This window comes from Nothobranchius furzeri, chromosome 3 (genome assembly GCF_043380555.1).
Source record: "Nothobranchius furzeri strain GRZ-AD chromosome 3, NfurGRZ-RIMD1, whole genome shotgun sequence".
Classification (NCBI taxonomy): domain Eukaryota; kingdom Metazoa; phylum Chordata; class Actinopteri; order Cyprinodontiformes; family Nothobranchiidae; genus Nothobranchius; species Nothobranchius furzeri.
The window spans coordinates 5,122,660-5,141,946 of record NC_091743.1 but is presented as its reverse complement, the minus strand read 5'-3'; the positions used below and the strand labels follow the sequence as shown (position 1 = coordinate 5,141,946).

Sequence of the window (19,287 nt, the reverse complement as noted above, 5' to 3'; positions counted from 1 at the left end):
CTGATATTCTGCATTCCACATTCTGCGCTCCAGGCTGTTTGTGTATGTGTGCGCACGTGCACACGTGTGTGTGTGTGTACGCGCACGTGTGTGCATGTTGGGGGTGTTGTTCTGTGTGAAAACGAAGCAGTACAAGTGACAATGCTGCAGGAAGGTGCTCTCCATGTCCAACGTGTGCGTAAGCCAGGTCCTTAGTTAACTTAAAGTTGCGCACATTTTTGCGCTAAGTTTTCTTTCATAAATCTCAAAGTTTGCGTGGAAAGTTGCTTACGCAGTTTTCTGACCCCGTTTTGGTGCGTAAGCAAGCTTGATAAATGAGGCCCCAGATCATTACTGCCACAGAGCTTCTTCAGATTTAGTCACAATCTTCTCAGCTGGTTCTGTCCCAGAGGCAGTAGCTGTTTAAGGACCAAGTTCACTTTTTTCACTACATCTGCGGTGGTCTCTAGTATAAATGAATGCCCTGTGAGTTGATTTCTGTGGGGAACAAAGTTCTGGCGCTCCTGTTTCAAGAACAAGATGTGGTTCAGACCAGAACCTGCAAACCGCCATTACCCATGGCAGCCATCTTGAATCGGGTCAGCAGCACCATGTTTTAGAGTCTTATTTCTTGATATTCGGACATTTTTCTTCTGATTGGCTAACAGCAACATGACTCTACCCCTGACTCTGGTTGCTCAGCAACATTAATATTTTATCTCCACAAATAACACAAGCCTGGAGGAGTTCTGCTGTGTGGTGGAGGTGCTAATACTAATGGTTAGCTTCTACTAGTTGAGACGTTCTCTGCTGCTTCCTGGATGCTAAACCGACAACAGCCTTCCCCGTCATGAGTCAAGATGGGTGAGTCCATGAATGTTAGTGAACTTGGTCTTTAAATGAGCTTCATGCAGTTTCATTGATCTTCTAATTAATTATTCAGATTTACATTCTGGTTGTTAGGGTTTCACCAAAAACCTCTCTGCTGCTTTAAACCAACTAGATTTTCTAAAACTAAAGTTGTTTACCTCTCTGAAGAAGACAGCTTTTTGTTGAGCCACCAGTTCCCTTTGTTTGCACCTATTAAAGAACGTCCAGGACCAGTTAGCTCCGGCCATTCTTCCTTCTCTTTATGTGTGTGTTTCATGGGCTGTCAGAGCACCTGTGTCCCTAATTGGACGATGTGCGACATGCTCGTCTATTACTTACGTTATTTACCATTTAGAAGAACTAGAAGGCCGAGGATGAAGTAACAAAATACTCTGGTGTAAAACAAAATGTTCAGGATGTGATTTTGCATCTTTACCGTGTTTCTGTGTCCATCGCCGTATTTCACCCTTTACGTTCTGCACCCTTTTGTCTGCAGCTTTCTGTGCACCCTGTCATGTTGCTGCCTGGCCTGGCATGTGAGCAGCACTGTGAATGGGCTCGTTATTGCTTTTTCTTATCCGCTGGTTCTGTGTGATTCCTTTGGAACCATCCAGGTTGTTAGCATCCGACCTAGCTTAACTTCGGTTTAGGCCTTATGAGCCCAGATCTGGTTTGGATTGCATCACCTGGGGCTCAGGTGCTCTGTCATCACAAATACAATTATGACCTGATGCATTGCATTCCACCTGGATGGTAGTCTTGGTATATTTGGGGAAATTGTACCATTATTACATGAATGCCCAGATCCTTCATGTGTTATTCACGTTTTCATTATTAGCGTTCTCATGGAGGGGCTCCATGTAATTATTGGAAATCCAGATTTATTCTATAACAACTGAAAGCAAAGGAAGAACTGAACTCAAAAGGAGGATATGATGTTTTAAAATAAACATAAATAAAGATAAAAACACCGGTTTGATTGGATCTACAGAAATTAAGGATTAATAACCAGATTAGATGTGAACACTTTGTTTAAATGGGTAAAGGCGAATGAAACTAGATGTTCCTGCTGCAACCATTTACAGCTGGTGTTGGTTCTCCTAGCCCAGGGGCTAGACACGGGTTTGCCTCCATGTTGGACCCACCTGCTGGATGGAGCAGAACCAGAACCGATGGAGTCTCTTTTCTATGTTCTGTGCTTCAGCTACCATTCAGTTTAAGTGAGCGCTTCTCTTTTGTTTTTACTGCCATCGATTATCCATGGCAGCCATCTTGAATCGAGTCAGCAGCGCCATGTGATGTGAATGGCTCTCAGCTGTAGAGAGTGTATGCTTGACTGTACACACCCTCTTGATTCTGTTGGATGACATCACCCCTCACAGACAGCTCACTGCATGATGTCACCACCTCATGTCCCTCTGTCCTCCTTCAGCAGAGTCATGTTCATTGCTTGGCTCTGCCGTGACGGGCATGTCTTTCTCTCAGAAAGATGCGTTTGTTTTACTCTTCATTCATAGAGACGGTTCTAGGAATAATTGAGACTAACAATGCTCTGCCTCCTGGTGAAACTGGCCTCCTGGTCTGTGTGCTGGAAGCTGAAGCAGCCTTGGCTCTTCCACCTCTTCCATTCGCTGATTCTCTAAGAAGTTCTCTGAACGTTTATGTACAAGTTATTCCAACAGAGAGATACTTTATTGGGCCATGGACGCACTGAGGCGTACTGACAGGCAGTAGCTACACTGAGTGTGTATCGACTGTAGGGAACCGGATCCATGTTTGTGATGGTGATGGGCAATGCCTTGTTTCAGTCTCAATTCATTTCAGCAGACCTGCTGCCATCAGAGCCTGTTTTTGTTTTTGATACCATGACCTCTGCTGCTGCATGAGAGTCTGTGGTGTGGGATCATGCTCACACCTGTGGCGTGTGATCGGCACCTTTTTTGTGTCTCCAAGGTGACAACTCGGTGAAAAAGGTACCGGTGAAACAGCAGCCCCCCGTCACTGTGGCGGATCTGTTTGCTGGTGCAAAGTACCACCTGAGGGTTTACTCCCATGAGCTCAACAGCGTCAGCAGCAAAATTGTCACGTTTAAAACTAAAGCAGGTGAGACGACACCTGGCCAGGTGGAACCACTGTTCTAGCCAGGTGGGATGCTTTCCATGTAACTGTCACTGGTGATGTTTTTCTGCTTATGTGTTTTGATCGTATCTTAATTCATACAGGTAATGTTGCTGAAATATGTTTAAGATAATCATACATTCAAATGAAGGTTATAATTATAAACACACATCCAACCATAGACATGAACACGTAGACGCCCCATTGGTCGCTGGAGAGCGTAACAGCATCACCGGCTTATTGGGTGGGTCTCCTCACTCTCCAAAGTCAAAGCAGAATGAGTAACTGCCTGTTTTTGTGCAGCCTGCGGTTACAACAACCGGCGTGCATTTGAAAACAGATCACGTTGGATTACTAGTGACTCTCTGGCCTACCTGATGGAATTTTATATTTTAATTTACTTGAATTTCTTTTGTTTAATTATGATTGTATTTTAATTATCATGCCATACCTTGTGGCTGACTGTGTGAAAAAGGTTTATATAATGTGTTTTTTAGTTGGGTCAGCACCGTCCTCAGCACAAATGAATGCACTGTGGGCGAATGGAGACCCATCTAAGATGGCGACCGGCCACTGCGGCAGCTCCAGTAGGCAGCACCACTTCACGGGGCGTCTACGTATATGTGTATCTATCTATCTATCTATCTATCTATCTATCTATCTATCTATCTATCTATCTATCTATCTATCTATCTATCTATCTATCTATCTATCTATCTATCTATCTGTCTGTCTGTCTGTCTGTCTGTCTGTCTGTCTGTCTGTCTGTCTGTCTGTCTGTCTGTCTGTCTGTCTGTCTATCTATCTATCTATCTATCTATCTATCTATCTATCTATCTATCTATCTATCTATCTATCTATCTATCTATCTATCTATCTATCTATCTATCTATCTATCTATCTATCTATCTATCTATCTGTCTATCTGTCTGTCTGTCTGTCTGTCTGTCTGTCTGTCTGTCTGTCTGTCTGTCTGTCTGTCTGTCTGTCTGTCTGTCTGTCTGTCTGTCTATCTATCTATCTATCTATCTATCTATCTATCTGTCTGTCTGTCTGTCTGTCTGTCTGTCTGTCTGTCTGTCTGTCTGTCTGTCTGTCTGTCTGTCTGTCTGTCTGTCTGTCTGTCTGTCTATCTATCTATCTAATGTTCACCCAGTAATCTGTGAGTTGCCGGTTCAAACCCAGGCTCTGTCTGGGTCAGTCGTTGTGTCCTTGGGGGAGACACTTCACCCTCCTCACCTGCTGGTGGTGGTTGGAGGGAGGCGGTGCCTGTTTTCAGCAGTGTTGCTGTGATGTAGCTCATCACCACCAGTGTGTGAATGAATGAAGGTAAAGTGCTTTGGAGTCCTGTTAGTCAGAACAGTGCTATGCAGATACAGATCCTTTCCCCTCTGCCCCTGCTGTGGTCAGCTGTGTTTGGTAGTTCCTGAAAGAGATTGGCCTTGCCCCCTCAGTAAAGTGTGGGTCAATGGCAGAAATGACCGCCTTGTAGTCATGTGACCTGGTTGGGAGGTGAAAGGTCATCTTTTTCATGCCGAGCTGAATCCAAAGATCTTTCTGATGAGAGGCGATTGATTAACACCTGAAGATCTCTGTGTGTGTGTGTGTGTGTGTGTGTGTGTGTGTGTGTGTGTGTGTGTGTGTGTGTTCTTCAGCATACATAAACCAGGTGGACATAGCCACTCAGGGCTGGTTCATCGGCCTGATGTGTGCCATCGCCCTCATCATCCTCATCCTGCTGATTGTCTGCTTCATCAAGAGGAGTCGTGGGGGCAAATACCCAGGTACAGCTGTTCACCTGGCACGTCTTTTCTAAACTTACTTCTCTGCTCACGTGACCAGAACCCAGACTTTTAACGTCGTCGCTGTCTGAGACTCTCTGACACATACACAGTAGTTATGACCTTTATTGTGATTCAGTTTTATTCCAGTATTTTTATTTCTGCACACCTGTTCTATGATGATGCTATAGTCTCACACATCACCTTCACCTGAGCTCTACTAATGAAGGCATGGTTTATTGGTTAAAATGGTTTAATTGGTTATACCATACCAAGTATATTTCTATAGCCCATTTAAACACGGCATGAGAGCCGACCAAAAACACATAATTAAAAAATAAAAACTAAATCCATTAAAATCGAGTAATACAAATGGAAAAGAAAAGGAAAAAGAGAATAAGTTAGACTGAATTAAAAGCCAGAGGATCAAAGTGAGTTTTTAAACGAGAGTTAAAAAGGGAAAGAGAGGAAGAGAGTCTGATCAGGAGGGGCGAGTGGTTCCAGAGCTTTGGAGCACACGCTCCCCGCGGGATTTACAGCGGGAGCTAGGGACATGAAGAAGGAGCTGGTCGGCTGATCGGAGGGATCGCGTAGGGACATGAGGGTGAATGAGCGCAGACAAGTAGCCAGGTGCTAAGTTATTGAGGGATTATGTATGTGATATATGGTTATATCCATTAGAATTGTAAACAAACACTAATTCAGCAATTCCTTCATGTTTTTAACCCTCGGGAGGCAGGCGTTACATTAGCAACGTTAAAACCTACCTACCTGGTTAACCCACGTACGTACTTCATGAGCATTTTTTAACTCAGACGTACCCCTGAAGGACTTCGTTGTTCATCCTTTTATCAAAACTTATTTTGAGCCCGAGAGGGTTCAACTGGTAGTCAATCAAATCAAATCAAAGGGGCTGAAAGATGATCTGTTTACCAGACCTTCTCATGATAGGATTCTGCAGCTTCGACATAATAAAATTCTTTATTCACCGTCATCAATAAAATCTAATGAGTAATGATGCAGGGTTTTTTTATTTTTCAAGCAACCCTGGCTTTGATGTGATGTTTTACAGTTTCTGTAATGTCTAGGTGGTGTTTTCCTGACTGCTCTCACACACTATCTGGGTAGGTGTTCACGCAGGACGCAGAAGGTTCCTGACTAACAGCCAGAGACTAATGAGAACTGGAACGAGTGAATAACAACTAAACGTTTTACAGGATGTACTGACCTAACTGGTGCAGCTTTAACCCTCTGACTGGCAGATCAACCACTCCCTGTGTTTTACTGAATTCAACTGGAAGTAGACTCTTAATAATATGTGGGTGTTTAATAAAGTAAAAGGAATGATATATTAACATTACATTATTACACTTATATTAATATAACTTTACCATTTAGCATAATCCCTCATTGCACCAAAGAATATTTAAAGAAAAAGCTAAATATGAAGTGAGCATTAACGGGTGAGGGTCAGGGCAGTAACCCACAAGAGTTCTGCTCAGAATGAAACTTTCTCCAAAGTGGATCCAGTATGACCAGTGTCAGAGCCGAGACACCATCACTGACACGCGTAGGATCTATAGATTCTTCTGCAAGCTCCACCTGCAGCGTCATGTGGATCACTTCAGGTTCAAGCTGCAGAATATGAACACCTGCAGAGTGAACGTAGAATAACGTTTGCTTGTCATGAACACCAGGAAACAGTACAGAGAGTGAGTCTGTTTTAATTGCCTTAAGATGCCCCAGCTGGCTCCTCCAGACGTTTAACAACCTGTTGTCACTTTAAATGAAACACTGAGAGAAGGTCTCTACAGGGTCACCTATAAAAGCACGCTTCCATAATATAAGTTGTGCCATTTATGAAGCGGTCAGCAGTGTTTGTACATTGATTATTATGTTATTTAATTGAACGTGTGTATCCTGTATGGACCAAGCAGGTGTTGTATAGATTATCAGCTGGATTTTGATTTGGGAATTAATTTAGTGTCTAACACGCTCAGCTTTAAATGGAGCCTGACCCGCTTCCTCTGTTCTCCTTTTGCTAGTTCGTGATAAAAAGGATCTTCCCTTGGACTCGGTGGATCAGAAAGACCCGGATGGATCCTTTGATTATCAGTAAGTGTAAACAGACAGACTTGTCTCTGCATGCACTTGATCATAGAACCAAAGTTTTTTAAACTAGACTCAGAGTCTGCTGATGACAGGTATTAAATCCTGGGCTGGAGTGTTTTATTCTAAGTGTTTATGCTTAAAACCCATCAAAGCAAGTGAACAGGAAATAAAAAAGTCTGCATTAATTAAAATCAGCAAGTAAAAAAATAAAATCATGGTTGTTTTTAAGGTTGCTTGAAATGCTGGTTTTTGTTCCATTTGATTTTAATCTGAATTACCTTCTTGGGCCCTCTACTGCAGATGTAAGACTGGTCTTTGGTGGTATGACCAACAGCTCATGCCAACTGAGCATGCTCATATGGCTAATTCTAACTGGATAAAACAGCTGTTGGAGTCCTTCATTCATAACAGTCAGCTGGACTAAAAGTTCCTGATTCTGACAGACAGGTGCTGACCTCAACCAGGTCCTAGCTATGGTTGGTCCTCCTAGTTATAGCTGGTCTTACCTGTAGCTGTAGTTATTGTCTGTAGCTGGTCCTAGCTGTAGTTGTTCCTAGCTGTAGTTGTTTCTAGCTGTAACTGGTTTTAGCTGTAGTTGGTCCTAGCTGTAGTTGTTTCTAGCTGTAACTGGTCTTAGCTGTAGTTGGTCCTAGCTGTAGTTACTGTCTGTAGCTGGTCCTAGCTGTAGTTGTTCCTAGCTGTAATTGGTCGTAGCTGTAGTTGTTTCTAGCTGTAGTTGTTCCTAGCTGTAGTTGTTCCTAGCTGTAGCTGTTCCTAGCTGTAGTTGTTCCTAGCTGTAGTTGTTCCTAGCTGTAACTGGTCTTACCTGTAGTTGTTCCTAGCTGTAACTGGTCTTACCTGTAGTTGTTCCTAGCTGTAGTTGTTCCTAGCTGTAACTGGTCTTACCTGTAGTTGTTCCTAGCTGTAGTTGTTCCTAGCTGTAACTGGTCTTACCTGTAGTTGTTCCTAGCTGTAGTTGTTCCTAGCTGTAACTGGTCTTACCTGTAGTTGTTTCTAGCTGTAGTTGTTCCTAGCTGTAACTGGTCTTACCTGTAGTTGTTCCTAGCTGTAGTTGTTCCTAGCTGTAACTGGTCTTACCTGTAGTTGTTTCTAGCTGTAGTTGTTCCTAGCTGTAACTGGTCTTACCTGTAGTTGTTCCTAGCTGTAACTGGTCTTAGCTGTAGTTGTTTCTAGCTGTAACTGGTCTTAGCTGTAGTTGTTTCTAGCTGTAGTTGTTCCTAGCGGTAGTTGTTGCTAGCTGTAGTTGTTCCTAGGTGTAGTTGTTCCTAGCTGTAACTGGTATTAGCTGTAGTTGTTTCTAGCTGTAACTGGTCTTAGCTGTAGTTGTTTCTAGCTGTAGTTGTTCCTAGCTGTATTTGTTCCTAGCTGTAGTTGTTTCTAGCTGTAGTTGTTCCTAGTTGTAACTGGTCTTAGCTGTAGTTGTTCCTAGCTGTAGTTGTTTCTAGCTGTAACTGGTCTTAGCTGTAGTTGGTCCTAGCTGTAGTTGTTTCTAGCTGTAACTGGTCTTAGCTGTAGTTGTTCCTAGCTGTAGTTACTGTCTGTAGCTAGTCCTAGCTGTAGTTGTTCCTAGCTGTAATTGGTCTTAGCTGTAGTTGTTTCTAGCTGTAGTTGTTCCTAGCTGTAGCTGTTCCTAGCTGTAGTTGTTCCTAGCTGTAGTTGTTCCTAGCTGTAACTGGTCTTACCTGTAGTTGTTCCTAGCTGTAGTTGTTCCTAGCTGTAACTGGTCTTACCTGTAGTTGTTCCTAGCTGTAACTGGTCTTACCTGTAGTTGTTCCTAGCTGTAGTTGTTCCTAGCTGTAACTGGTCTTACCTGTAGTTGTTCCTAGCTGTAGTTGTTCCTAGCTGTAACTGGCCTTACCTGTAGTTGTTCCTAGCTGTAACTGGTCTTAGCTGTAGTTGTTTCTAGCTGTAACTGGTCTTAGCTGTAGTTGTTTCTAGCTGTAGTTGTTCCTAGCTGTAGTTGCTGCTAGCTGTAGTTGTTCCTAGCTGTAGTTGTTCCTAGCAGTAACTGGTCTTAGCTGTAGTTGTTTCTAGCTGTAACTGGTCTTAGCTGTAGTTGTTTCTAGCTGTAGTTGTTCCTAGCTGTATTTGTTCCTAGCTGTAGTTGTTTCTAGCTGTAGTTTTTCCTAGCTGTAACTGGTCTTAGCTGTAGTTGTTTCTAGCTGTAGTTGTTCCTAGCTGTAACTGGTCTTAGCTGTAGTTGTTTCTAGCCGTAGTTGTTCCAAGCTGTAACTGGTCTTAGCTGTAGTTGTTTCTAGCTGTAACTGGTCTTACCTGTATTTGTTCCTAGCTGTAGTTGTTCCTAGCTGTAACTGGTCTTAGCTGTAGTTGTTTCTAGCTGTAACTGGTCCTAGCTGTAGTTGTTCCTAGCTGTAACTGGTCTTACCTGTAGTTGTTCCTAGCTGTAGTTGTTCCTAGCTGTAACTGGTCTTAGCTGTAGTTGTTTCTAGCTGTAACTGGTCTTAGCTGTAGTTGTTTCTAGCTGTGGTTGTCCCTAGCTGTAGTTGTTCCTAGCTGTAGTTGCATCTAGCTGTAGTTGTTACTAGCTGTAACTGGTCTTAGCTGTAGTTATTTCTAGCTGTAGTTTTTCCTAGCTGTAACTGATCTTAGCTGTAGTTGTTCCTAGCTGTAGTTGTTCCTAGCTGTAGTTGTTTCTAGCTGTAGTTGTTCCTAGCTGTAGTTGTTCCTAGCTGTAACTGGTCTTAGCTGTAGTTGTTTCTAGCTGTAGTTTTCCCTAGCTGTAACTGGTCTTTGCTTTACTTGTTTCTAGCTGTAGTTATTCCCAGCTGTAACTGGTCTTAGCTGTAGTTGTTTCTAGCTGTAGTTGTTCCTAGCTGTAACTGGTCTTGGCTGTAGTTGTTCCTAGCTGTAATTGGTCTTAGCTGTAGTTGTTTCTAGCTGTAGTTGTTCCTAGCTGTAGCTGTTCCCAGCTGTAGTTGTTCCTAGCTGTAGCTGGTCTTAGCTGTAGTTATTCCTAGCTGTAACTGGTCTTAGCTGTAGTTGTTCCTAGCTGTAGTTGTTCCTAGCTGTAACTGGTCTTGGCTGTAGTTGTTCCCAGTTGTAATTGGTCTTAGCTGTTGTTGTTTCTAGCTGTAGTTGTTCCTAGCTGTAGTTGTTTCTAGCTGTGGTTGTTCCTAGCTGTAGTTGTTCCTAGCTGTAGTTGTTTCTAGCTGTAGTTGTTCCTAGATGTAACTGGTCTTAGCTGTAGTTGTTTCTAGCTGTAGTTTTTCCTAGCTGTAACTGGTCTTAGCTGTAGTTGTTCCTAGCTGTAGCTGTTCCTAGCTGTAGTTGTTCCCAGCTGTAGTTGTTTCTAGCTGTAGTTGTTCCTAGCTGTAGTTGTTCCTAGCTGTAACTGGTCTTAGCTGTAGTTGTTTCTAGCTGTAGTTATTCCCAGCTGTAAATGGTCTTAGCTGTAGTTGTTTCTAGCTGTAGTTGTTCCTAGCTGTAACTGGTCTTGGCTGTAGTTGTTCCTAGCTGTAACTGGTCTTGGCTGTAGTTGTTCCTAGCTGTAATTGGTCTTAGCTGTAGTTGTTTCTAGCTGTAGTTGTTCCTAGCTGTAGCTGTTCCCAGCTGTAGTTGTTCCTAGCTGTAGCTGGTCTTAGCTGTAGTTTTTCCTAGCTGTAACTGGTCTTAGCTGTAGTTGTTCCTAGCTGTAGTTGTTCCTAGCTGTAGTTGTTTCTAGCTGTAGTTGTTCCTAGCTGTAGTTGTTCCTAGCTGTAACTGGTCTTAGCTGTAGTTGTTTCTAGCTGTAGTTTTTCCTAGCTGTAACTGGTCTTTGCTTTAGTTTTTTCTAGCTGTAGTTATTCCCAGCTGTAACTGGTCTTAGCTGTAGTTGTTTCTAGCTGTAGTTGTTCCTAGCTGTAACTGGTCTTGGCTGTAGTTGTTCCTAGCTGTAGTCGGTCTTAGCTGTAGTTGTTTCTAGCTGTAGTTGTTCCTAGCTGTAGCTGTTCCCAGCTGTAGTTGTTCCTAGCTGTAGCTGGTCTTAGCTGTAGTTATTCCTAGCTGTAACTGGTCTTAGCTGTAGTTGTTTCTAGTTGTAGTTGTTCCTAGCTGTAACTGTTCTTGGCTGTAGTTGTTCCCAGTTGTAATTGGTCTTAGCTGTTGTTGTTTCTAGCGGTCGTTGTTCCTAGCTGTAGCTGTTCCTAGCTGTAGTTGTTCCTAGCTGTAACTGGTCTTAGCTGTAGCTGTTCCTAGCTGTAGTTGTTCCTAGCTGTAACTGGTCTTAGCTGTAGTTGTTTCTAGCTGTAGTTATTCCTAGCTGTAACTGGTCTTAGCTGTAGTTGTTTCTAGCTGTAGTTGTTCCTAGCTGTAGCTGTTCCTAGCTGTAGTTGTTCCTAGCTGTAACTGGTCTTACCTGTAGTTGTTTCTAGCTGTAGTTGTTCCTAGATGTAAGTGGTCTTACCTGTAGTTGTTCCTAGCTGTAGTTGTTCTTAGCTGTAACTGGTCTTACCTGTAGTTGTTCCTAGCTGTAGTTGTTCCTAGCTGTAACTGGTCTTACCTGTAGTTGTTCCTAGCTGTAACTGGTCTTAGCTGTAGTTGTTTCTAGCTGTAACTGGTCTTAGCTGTAGTTGTTTCTAGCTGTAGTTGTTCCTAGCTGTAGTTGTTGCTAGCTGTAGTTGTTCCTAGCTGTAGTTGTTCCTAGCTGTAACTGGTCTTAGCTGTAGTTGTTTCTAGCTGTAACTGGTCTTAGCTGTAGTTGTTTCTAGCTGTAACTGGTCTTAGCTGTAGTTGTTTCTAGCTGTAGTTGTTCCTAGCTGTAGTTGTTTCTAGCTGTAGTTGTTCCTAGCTGTAACTGGTCTTAGCTGTAGTTGTTTCTAGCTGTAACTGGTCTTACCTGTATTTGTTCCTAGCTGTAGTTGTTCCTAGCTGTAACTGGTCTTAGCTGTAGTTGTTACTTGCTGTAACTGGTCCTAGCTGTAGTTGTTCCTAGCTGTAACTGGTCTTACCTGTAGTTGTTCCTAGCTGTAACTGGTCTTAGCTGTAGTTGTTTCTAGCTGTAACTGGTCTTAGCTGTAGTTGTTTCTAGCTGTGGTTGTTCCTAGCTGTAGTTGCTCCTAGCTGTAGGTGTATCTAGCTGTAGTTGTTCCTAGCTGTAACTGGTCTTAGCTGTAGTTATTTCTAGCTGTAGTTTTTCCTAGCTGTAACTGGTCTTAGCTGTAGTTGTTCCTAGCTGTAGTTGTTCCTAGCTGTAGTTGTTTCTAGCTGTAGTTGTTACTAGCTGTAGTTGTTCCTAGCTGTAACTGGTCTTAGCTGTAGTTGTTTCTAGCTGTAGTTTTTCCTAGCTGTACCTGGTCTTTGCTTTACTTGTTTCTAGCTGTAGTTATTCCCAGCTGTAACTGGTCTTAGCTGTAGTTGTTCCTAGCTGTAACTGGTCTTGGCTGTAGTTGTTCCTAGCTGTAATTGGTCTTAGCTGTAGTTGTTTCTAGCTGTAGTTGTTCCTAGCTGTAGCTGTTACCAGCTGTAGTTGTTCCTAGCTGTAGCTGGTCTTAGCTGTAGTTATTCCTAGCTGTAACTGGTCTTAGCTCTAGTTGTTTATAGCTGTAGTTGTTCCTAGCTGTAACTGGTCTTGGCTGTAGTTGTTCCCAGTTGTAATTGGTCTTAGCTGTTGTTGTTTCTAGCTGTAGTTGTTCCTAGCTGTAGTTGTTTCTAGCTGTGGTTGTACCTAGCTGTAGTTGTTCCTAGATGTAGTTGTTTCTAGCTGTAGTTGTTCCTAGCTGTAGTTGTTTCTAGCTGTAGTTGTTCCTAGCTGTAACTGGTCTTAGCTGTAATTGTTTCTAGCTGTAGTTTTTCCTAGCTGTAACTGGTCTTAGCTGTAGTTGTTCCTAGCTGTAGTTGTTTCTAGCTGTAGTTGTTCCTAGCTGTAGTTGTTCCTAGCTGTAACTGGTCTTAGCTGTAGTTGTTTCTAGCTGTAGTTTTTCCTAGTTGTAACTGGTCTTTGCTTTAGTTGTTTCTAGCTGTAGTTATTCCCAGCTGTAACTGGTCTTAGCTGTAGTTGTTTCTAGCTGTAGTTGTTCCTAGCTGTAACTGGTCTTGGCTGTAGTTGTTCCTAGCTGTAGTTGGTCTTAGCTGTAGTTGTTTCTAGCTGTAGTTGTTCCTAGCTGTAGCTGTTCCCAGCTGTAGTTGTTCCTTATCTGTAGCTGGTCTTAGCTGTAGTTATTCCTAGCTGTAACTGGTCTTAGCTGTAGTTGTTTCTAGTTTTAGTTGTTCCTAGCTGTAACTGTTCTTGGCTGTAGTTGTTCCCAGTTGTAATTGGTCTTTTCTGTTGTTGTTTCTAGCTGTAGTTGTTCCTAGCTGTAGTTGTTCCTAGCTGTAACTGGTCTTAGCTGTAGCTGTTCCTAGCTGTAGTTGTTCCTAGCTGTAACTTGTCTTAGCTGTAGTTGTTTCTAGCTGTAGTTATTCCTAGCTGTAACTGGTCTTAGCTGTAGTTGTTTCTAGCTGTAGTTGTTCCTAGCTGTAGCTGTTCCTAGCTGTAGTTGTTCCTAGCTGTAACTGGTCTTAGCTGTAGTTGTTTCTAGCTGTAGTTGTTCCTAGATGTAACTGGTCTTGGCTTTAGTTGTTCCTAGCTGTAATTGGTCTTAGCTGTAGTTGTTTCTAGCTGTAGTAGTTCCTAGCTGTAGCTGTTCCTAGCTGTAGTTGTTCCTAGCTGTAGTTGTTCCTAGCTGTAACTGGTCTTAGCTGTAGTTGTTTCAAGCTGTAGTTGTTCCTAGCTGTAACTGGTCTTAGCTGTAGTTGTTCCTAGCTGCAGTTGTTCCTAGCTGTAACTTGTCTTAGCTGTAGTTGTTCTTAGCTTTAGTTGTTCCTAGCTGTAGTTGTTTCTAGCTGTAACTGGTCTTAGCTGTAGTTGTTTCTAGCTGTAGTTGTGCCTAGCTGTAATTGGTCTTAAATGTAGTTGTTTCTAGCTGTAGTTCTTCCTAGCTGTAACTGGTCTTAGCTGTAGTTGTTTCTAGCTGTAGTTCTTCCTAGCTGTAGTTGTTCCTAGCTGTAGCTGTTCCTAGCTGTAGCTGTTCCTAGCTGTAGTTGTTTTTAGCTGTAGATGTTCCTAGCTGTAGTTGCTCCTAGCTGTAACTGGTCTTAGCTGTAGTTGTTTCTAGCTGTAGTTGTTCCTAGCTGTAGCTGGTCTTAGCTGTAGTTGTTCCTAGCTGTAGTTGTTCCTAGCTGTAATTGGTCTTACCTGTAGTTGTTTCTAGCTGTAGTTGTTCCTAGCTGTAATTGGTCTTAGCTGTAGTTGTTTCGAGCTGTAGTTGTTCCTAGCTGTAATTGGTCTTAGCTGTAGTTGTTCCTAGCTGTAGTTGTTCCTAGCTGTAGCTGTTCCTAGCTGTAGTTGTTCCTAGCTGTAGTTGTTCCTAGCTGTAACTGGTCTTATCTGTAGTTGTTTCTAGCTGTAGTTGTTCCTAGCTGTAACTGGTCTTGGCTGTAGTTGTTCCTAGCTGTAATTGGTCTTAGCTGTAGTTGTTTCTAGCTGTAGTTGTTCCTAGCTGTAGCTGTTCCTAGCTGTAGTTGTTCCTAGCTGTAACTGGTCTTAGCTGTAGTTGTTTCTAGCTGTAGTTGTTTCTAGCTGTAGTTGTTCCTAGCTGTAACTGGTCTTAGCTGTAGTTGTTCCTAGCTGCAGTTGTTCCTAGCTGTAGTTGTTTCTAGCTGTAGTTGTTTCTAGCTGTAGTTGTTCCTAGCTGTAACTGGTCTTAGCTGTAGTTGTTCCTAGCTGCAGTTGTTCCTAGCTGTAACTGGTCTTAGCTGTAGTTGTTCCTAGCTTTAGTTGTTCCTAGCTGTAGTTGTTTATGGCTGTAACTGGTCTTAGCTGTAGTTGTTTCTAGCTGTAGTTGTTCCTAGCTGTAACTGGTCTTAAATGTAGTTGTTTCTAGCTGTAGTTCTTCCTAGCTGTAGTTGTTCCTAGCTGTAACTGGTCTTAGCTTTAGTTGTTTCTAGCTGTAGTTGTTTCTAGCTGTAGTTGTTCCTAGCTGTAACTGGTCTTGGCTGTAGTTGTTCCTAGCTGTAACTGGTCTTAGCTGTAGTTGTTTCTAGTTGTAGTTGTTCCTAGCTGTAACTCTTCTTGGCTGTAGTTGTTCCCAGTTGTAATTGGTCTTAGCTGTTGTTGTTTCTAGCTGTCGTTGTTCCTAGCTGTAGCTGTTCCTAGCTGTAGTTGTTCCTAGCTGTAACTGGTCTTAGCTGTAGCTGTTCCTAGCTGTAGTTGTTCCTAGCTGTAACTGGTCTTAGCTGTAGTTGTTTCTAGCTGTAGTTATTCCTAGCTGTAACTGGTCTTAGCTGTAGTTGTTTCTAGCTGTAGTTGTTCCTAGCTGTAGCTGTTCCTAGCTGTAGTTGTTCCTAGCTGTAACTGGTCTTAGCTGTAGTTGTTTCTAGCTGTGGTTGTTCCTAGATGTAACTGGTCTTACCTGTAGTTGTTCCTAGCTGTAGATGTTCCTAGCTGTAACTGGTCTTACCTGTAGTTGTTCCTAGCTGTAGTTGTTCCTAGCTGTAACTGGTCTTACCTGTAGTTGTTCCTAGCTGTAACTGGTCTTAGCTGTAGTTGTTTCTAGCTGTAACTGGTCTTAGCTGTAGTTGTTTCTAGCTGTAGTTGTTCCTAGCTGTAGTTGTTGCTAGCTGTAGTTGTTCCTAGCTGTAGTTGTTCCTAGCTGTAACTGGTCTTAGCTGTAGTTGTTTCTAGCTGTAACTGGTCTTAGCTGTAGTTGTTTCTTGCTGTAACTGGTCTTAGCTGTAGTTGTTTCTAGCTGTAGTTGTTCCTAGCTGTAGCTGTTTCTAGCTGTAGTTGTTCCTAGCTGTAACTGGTCTTAGCTGTAGTTGTTTCTAGCTGTAGATGTTCCAAGCTGTAACTGGTCTTAGCTGTAGTTGTTTCTAGCTGTAACTGGTCTTACCTGTATTTGTTCCTAGCTGTAGTTGTTCCTAGCTGTAACTGGTCTTAGCTGTAGTTGTTACTTGCTGTAACTGGTCCTAGCTGTAGTTGTTCCTAGCTGTAACTGGTCTTACCTGTAGTTGTTCCTAGCTGTAACTGGTCTTAGCTGTAGTTGTTTCTAGCTGTAACTGGTCTTAGCTGTAGTTGTTTCTAGCTGTGGTTGTTCCTAGCTGTAGTTGCTCCTAGCTGTAGGTGTATCTAGCTGTAGTTGTTCCTGGCTGTAACTGGTCTTAGCTGTAGTTATTTCTAGCTGTAGTTTTTCCTAGCTGTAACTGGTCTTAGCTGTAGTTTTTCCTAGCTGTAGTTGTTCCTAGCTGTAGTTGTTTCTAGCTGTAGTTGTTCCTAGCTGTAGTTGTTCCTAGCTGTAACTGGTCTTAGCTGTAGTTGTTTCTAGCTGTAGTTTTTCCTAGCTGTACCTGGTCTTTGCTTTACTTGTTTCTAGCTGTAGTTATTCCCAGCTGTAACTGGTCTTAGCTGTAGTTGTTCCTAGCTGTAACTGGTGTTGGCTGTAGTTGTTCCTAGCTGTAATTGGTCTTAGCTGTAGTTGTTTCTAGCTGTAGTTGTTCCTAGCTGTAGCTGTTCCCAGCTGTAGTTGTTCCTAGCTGTAGCTGGTCTTAGCTGTAGTTATTCCTAGCTGTAACTGGTCTTAGCTCTAGTTGTTTCTAGCTGTAGTTGTTCCTAGCTGTAACTGGTCTTGGCTGTAGTTGTTCCCAGTTGTAATTGGTCTTAGCTGTTGTTGTCTCTAGCTGTAGTTGTTCCTAGCTGTAGTTGTTTCTAGCTGTGGTTTTACCTAGCTGTAGTTGTTCCTAGATGTAGTTGTTTCTAGCTGTAGTTGTTCCTAGCTGTAGTTGTTTCTAGCTGTAGTTGTTCGTAGCTGTAACTGGTCTTAGCTGTAGTTGTTTCTAGCTGTAGTTTTTCCTAGCTGTAACTGGTCTTAGCTGTAGTTGTTCCTAGCTGTAGTTGTTTCTAGCTGTAGTTGTTCCTAGCTGTAACTGGTCTTGGCTGTAGTTGTTCCTAGCTGTAATTGGTCTTAGCTGTAGTTGTTTCTAGCTGTAGTTGTTCCTAGCTGTAGCTGTTCCCAGCTGTAGTTGTTCCTAGCTGTAGCTGGTCTTAGCTGTAGTTATTCCTAGCTGTAACTGGTCTTAGCTCTAGTTGTTTCTAGCTGTAGTTGTTCCTAGCTGTAACTGGTCTTGGCTGTAGTTGTTCCCAGTTGTAATTGGTCTTAGCTGTTGTTCTTTCTAGCTGTAGTTGTTCCTAGCTGTAGTTGTTTCTAGCTGTGGTTTTACCTAGCTGTAGTTGTTCCTAGATGTAGTTGTTTCTAGCTGTAGTTGTTCCTAGCTGTAGTTGTTTCTAGCTGTAGTTGTTCCTAGCTGTAACTGGTCTTAGCTGTAGTTGTTTCTAGCTGTAGTTTTTCCTAGCTGTAACTGGTCTTAGCTGTAGTTGTTCCTAGCTGTAGTTGTTTCTAGCTGTAGTTGTTCCTAGCTGTAGTTGTTCCTAGCTGTAACTGGTCTTAGCTGTAGTTGTTTCTAGCTGTAGTTTTTCCTAGTTGTAACTGGTCTTTGCTTTAGTTGTTTCTAGCTGTAGTTATTCCCAGCTGTAACTGGTCTTAGCTGTAGTTGTTTCTAGCTGTAGTTGTTCCTAGCTGTAACTGGTCTTGGCTGTAGTTGTTCCTAGCTGTAGTTGGTCTTAGCTGTAGTTGTTTCTAGCTGTAGTTGTTCCTAGCTGTAGCTGTTCCCAGCTGTAGTTGTTCCTTATCTGTAGCTGGTCTTAGCTGTAGTTATTCCTAGCTGTAACTGGTCTTAGCTGTAGTTGTTTCTAGTTTTAGTTGTTCCTAGCTGTAACTGTTCTTGGCTGTAGTTGTTCCCAGTTGTAATTGGTCTTTTCTGTTGTTGTTTCTAGCTGTAGTTGTTCCTAGCTGTAGCTGTTCCTAGCTGTAGTTGTTCCTAGCTGTAACTGGTCTTAGCTGTAGCTGTTCCTAGCTGTAGTTGTTCCTAGCTGTAACTGGTCTTAGCTGTAGTTGTTTCTAGCTGTAGTTATTCCTAGCTGTAACTGGTCTTAGCTGTAGTTGTTTCTAGCTGTAGTTGTTCCTAGCTGTAGCTGTTCCTAGCTGTAGTTGTTCCTAGCTGTAACTGGTCTTAGCTGTAGTTGTTTCTAGCTGTAGTTGTTCCTAGATGTAACTGGTCTTGGCTTTAGTTGTTCCTAGCTGTAATTGGTCTTAGCTGTAGTTGTTTCTAGCTGTAGTAGTTCCTAGCTGTAGCTGTTCCTAGCTGTAGTTGTTCCTAGCTGTAGTTGTTCCTAGCTGTAACTGGTCTTAGCTGTAGTTGTTTCAAGCTGTAGTTGTTCCAAGCTGTAACTGGTCTTAGCTGTAGTTGTTCCTAGCTGCAGTTGTTCCTAGCTGTAACTTGTCTTAGCTGTAGTTGTTCTTAGCTTTAGTTGTTCCTAGCTGTAGTTGTTTCTAGCTGTAACTGGTCTTAGCTGTAGTTGTTTCTAGCTGTAGTTGTGCCTAGCTGTAATTGGTCTTAAATGTAGTTGTTTCTAGCTGTAGTTCTTCCTAGCTGTAACTGGTCTTAGCTGTAGTTGTTTCTAGCTGTAGTTGTTCCTAGCTGTAGTTGTTCCTAGCTGTAGCTGTTCCTAGCTGTAGCTGTTCCTAGCTGTAGTTGTTTTTAGCTGTAGATGTTCCTAGCTGTAGTTGCTCCTAGCTGTAACTGGTCTTAGCTGTAGTTGTTTCTAGCTGTAGTTGTTCCTAGCTGTAGCTGGTCTTAGCTGTAGTTGTTCCTAGCTGTAGTTGTTCCTAGCTGTAATTGGTCTTACCTGTAGTTGTTTCTAGCTGTAGTTGTTCCTAGCTGTAATTGGTCTTAGCTGTAGTTGTTTCGAGCTGTAGTTGTTCCTAGCTGTAATTGGTCTTAGCTGTAGTTGTTCCTAGCTGTAGTTGTTCCTAGCTGTAGCTGTTCCTAGCTGTAGTTGTTCCTAGCTGTAGTTGTTCCTAGCTGTAACTGGTCTTATCTGTAGTTGTTTCTAGCTGTAGTTGTTCCTAGCTGTAACTGGTCTTGGCTGTAGTTGTTCCTAGCTGTAATTGGTCTTAGCTGTAGTTGTTTCTAGCTGTAGTTGTTCCTAGCTGTAGCTGTTCCTAGCTGTAGTTGTTCCTAGCTGTAACTGGTCTTAGCTGTAGTTGTTTCTAGCTGTAGTTGTTTCTAGCTGTAGTTGTTCCTAGCTGTAACTGGTCTTAGCTGTAGTTGTTCCTAGCTGCAGTTGTTCCTAGCTGTAGTTGTTTCTAGCTGTAGTTGTTTCTAGCTGTAGTTGTTCCTAGCTGTAACTGGTCTTAGCTGTAGTTGTTCCTAGCTGCAGTTGTTCCTAGCTGTAACTGGTCTTAGCTGTAGTTGTTCCTAGCTTTAGTTGTTCCTAGCTGTAGTTGTTTCTGGCTGTAACTGGTCTTAGCTGTAGTTGTTTCTAGCTGTAGTTGTTCCTAGCTGTAACTGGTCTTAAATGTAGTTGTTTCTAGCT

General features: G+C 42.6%; 1 protein-coding gene across 19 annotated transcripts in view; it reads left to right on the top strand.

Annotated features, from left to right (window-relative positions):
- nfasca (neurofascin homolog (chicken) a) overlaps positions 1-19,287 on the top strand; it is a 135,478-nt gene that overhangs the window by 99,273 nt on the left and 16,918 nt on the right. For 11 of the 19 annotated variants that reach the window (XR_011520072.1, XM_070549111.1, XM_070549110.1 and 8 more), the window contains 4 exons: positions 2,803-2,952; positions 4,623-4,751; positions 5,837-5,872; positions 6,794-6,863. Coding sequence is in view for 16 of the 19 variants with exons in the window: in XM_070549111.1 (XP_070405212.1) it covers positions 2,803-2,952; positions 4,623-4,751; positions 5,837-5,872; positions 6,794-6,863 (385 nt within the window). In the remaining 3 variants the exon portion in view is untranslated. The remainder of the gene's footprint in view (positions 1-2,802; positions 2,953-4,622; positions 4,752-5,836; positions 5,873-6,793; positions 6,864-19,287) is intronic. The other 8 variants (XR_011520074.1, XM_070549122.1, XM_070549123.1 and 5 more) reach the window with 3 other exon arrangements.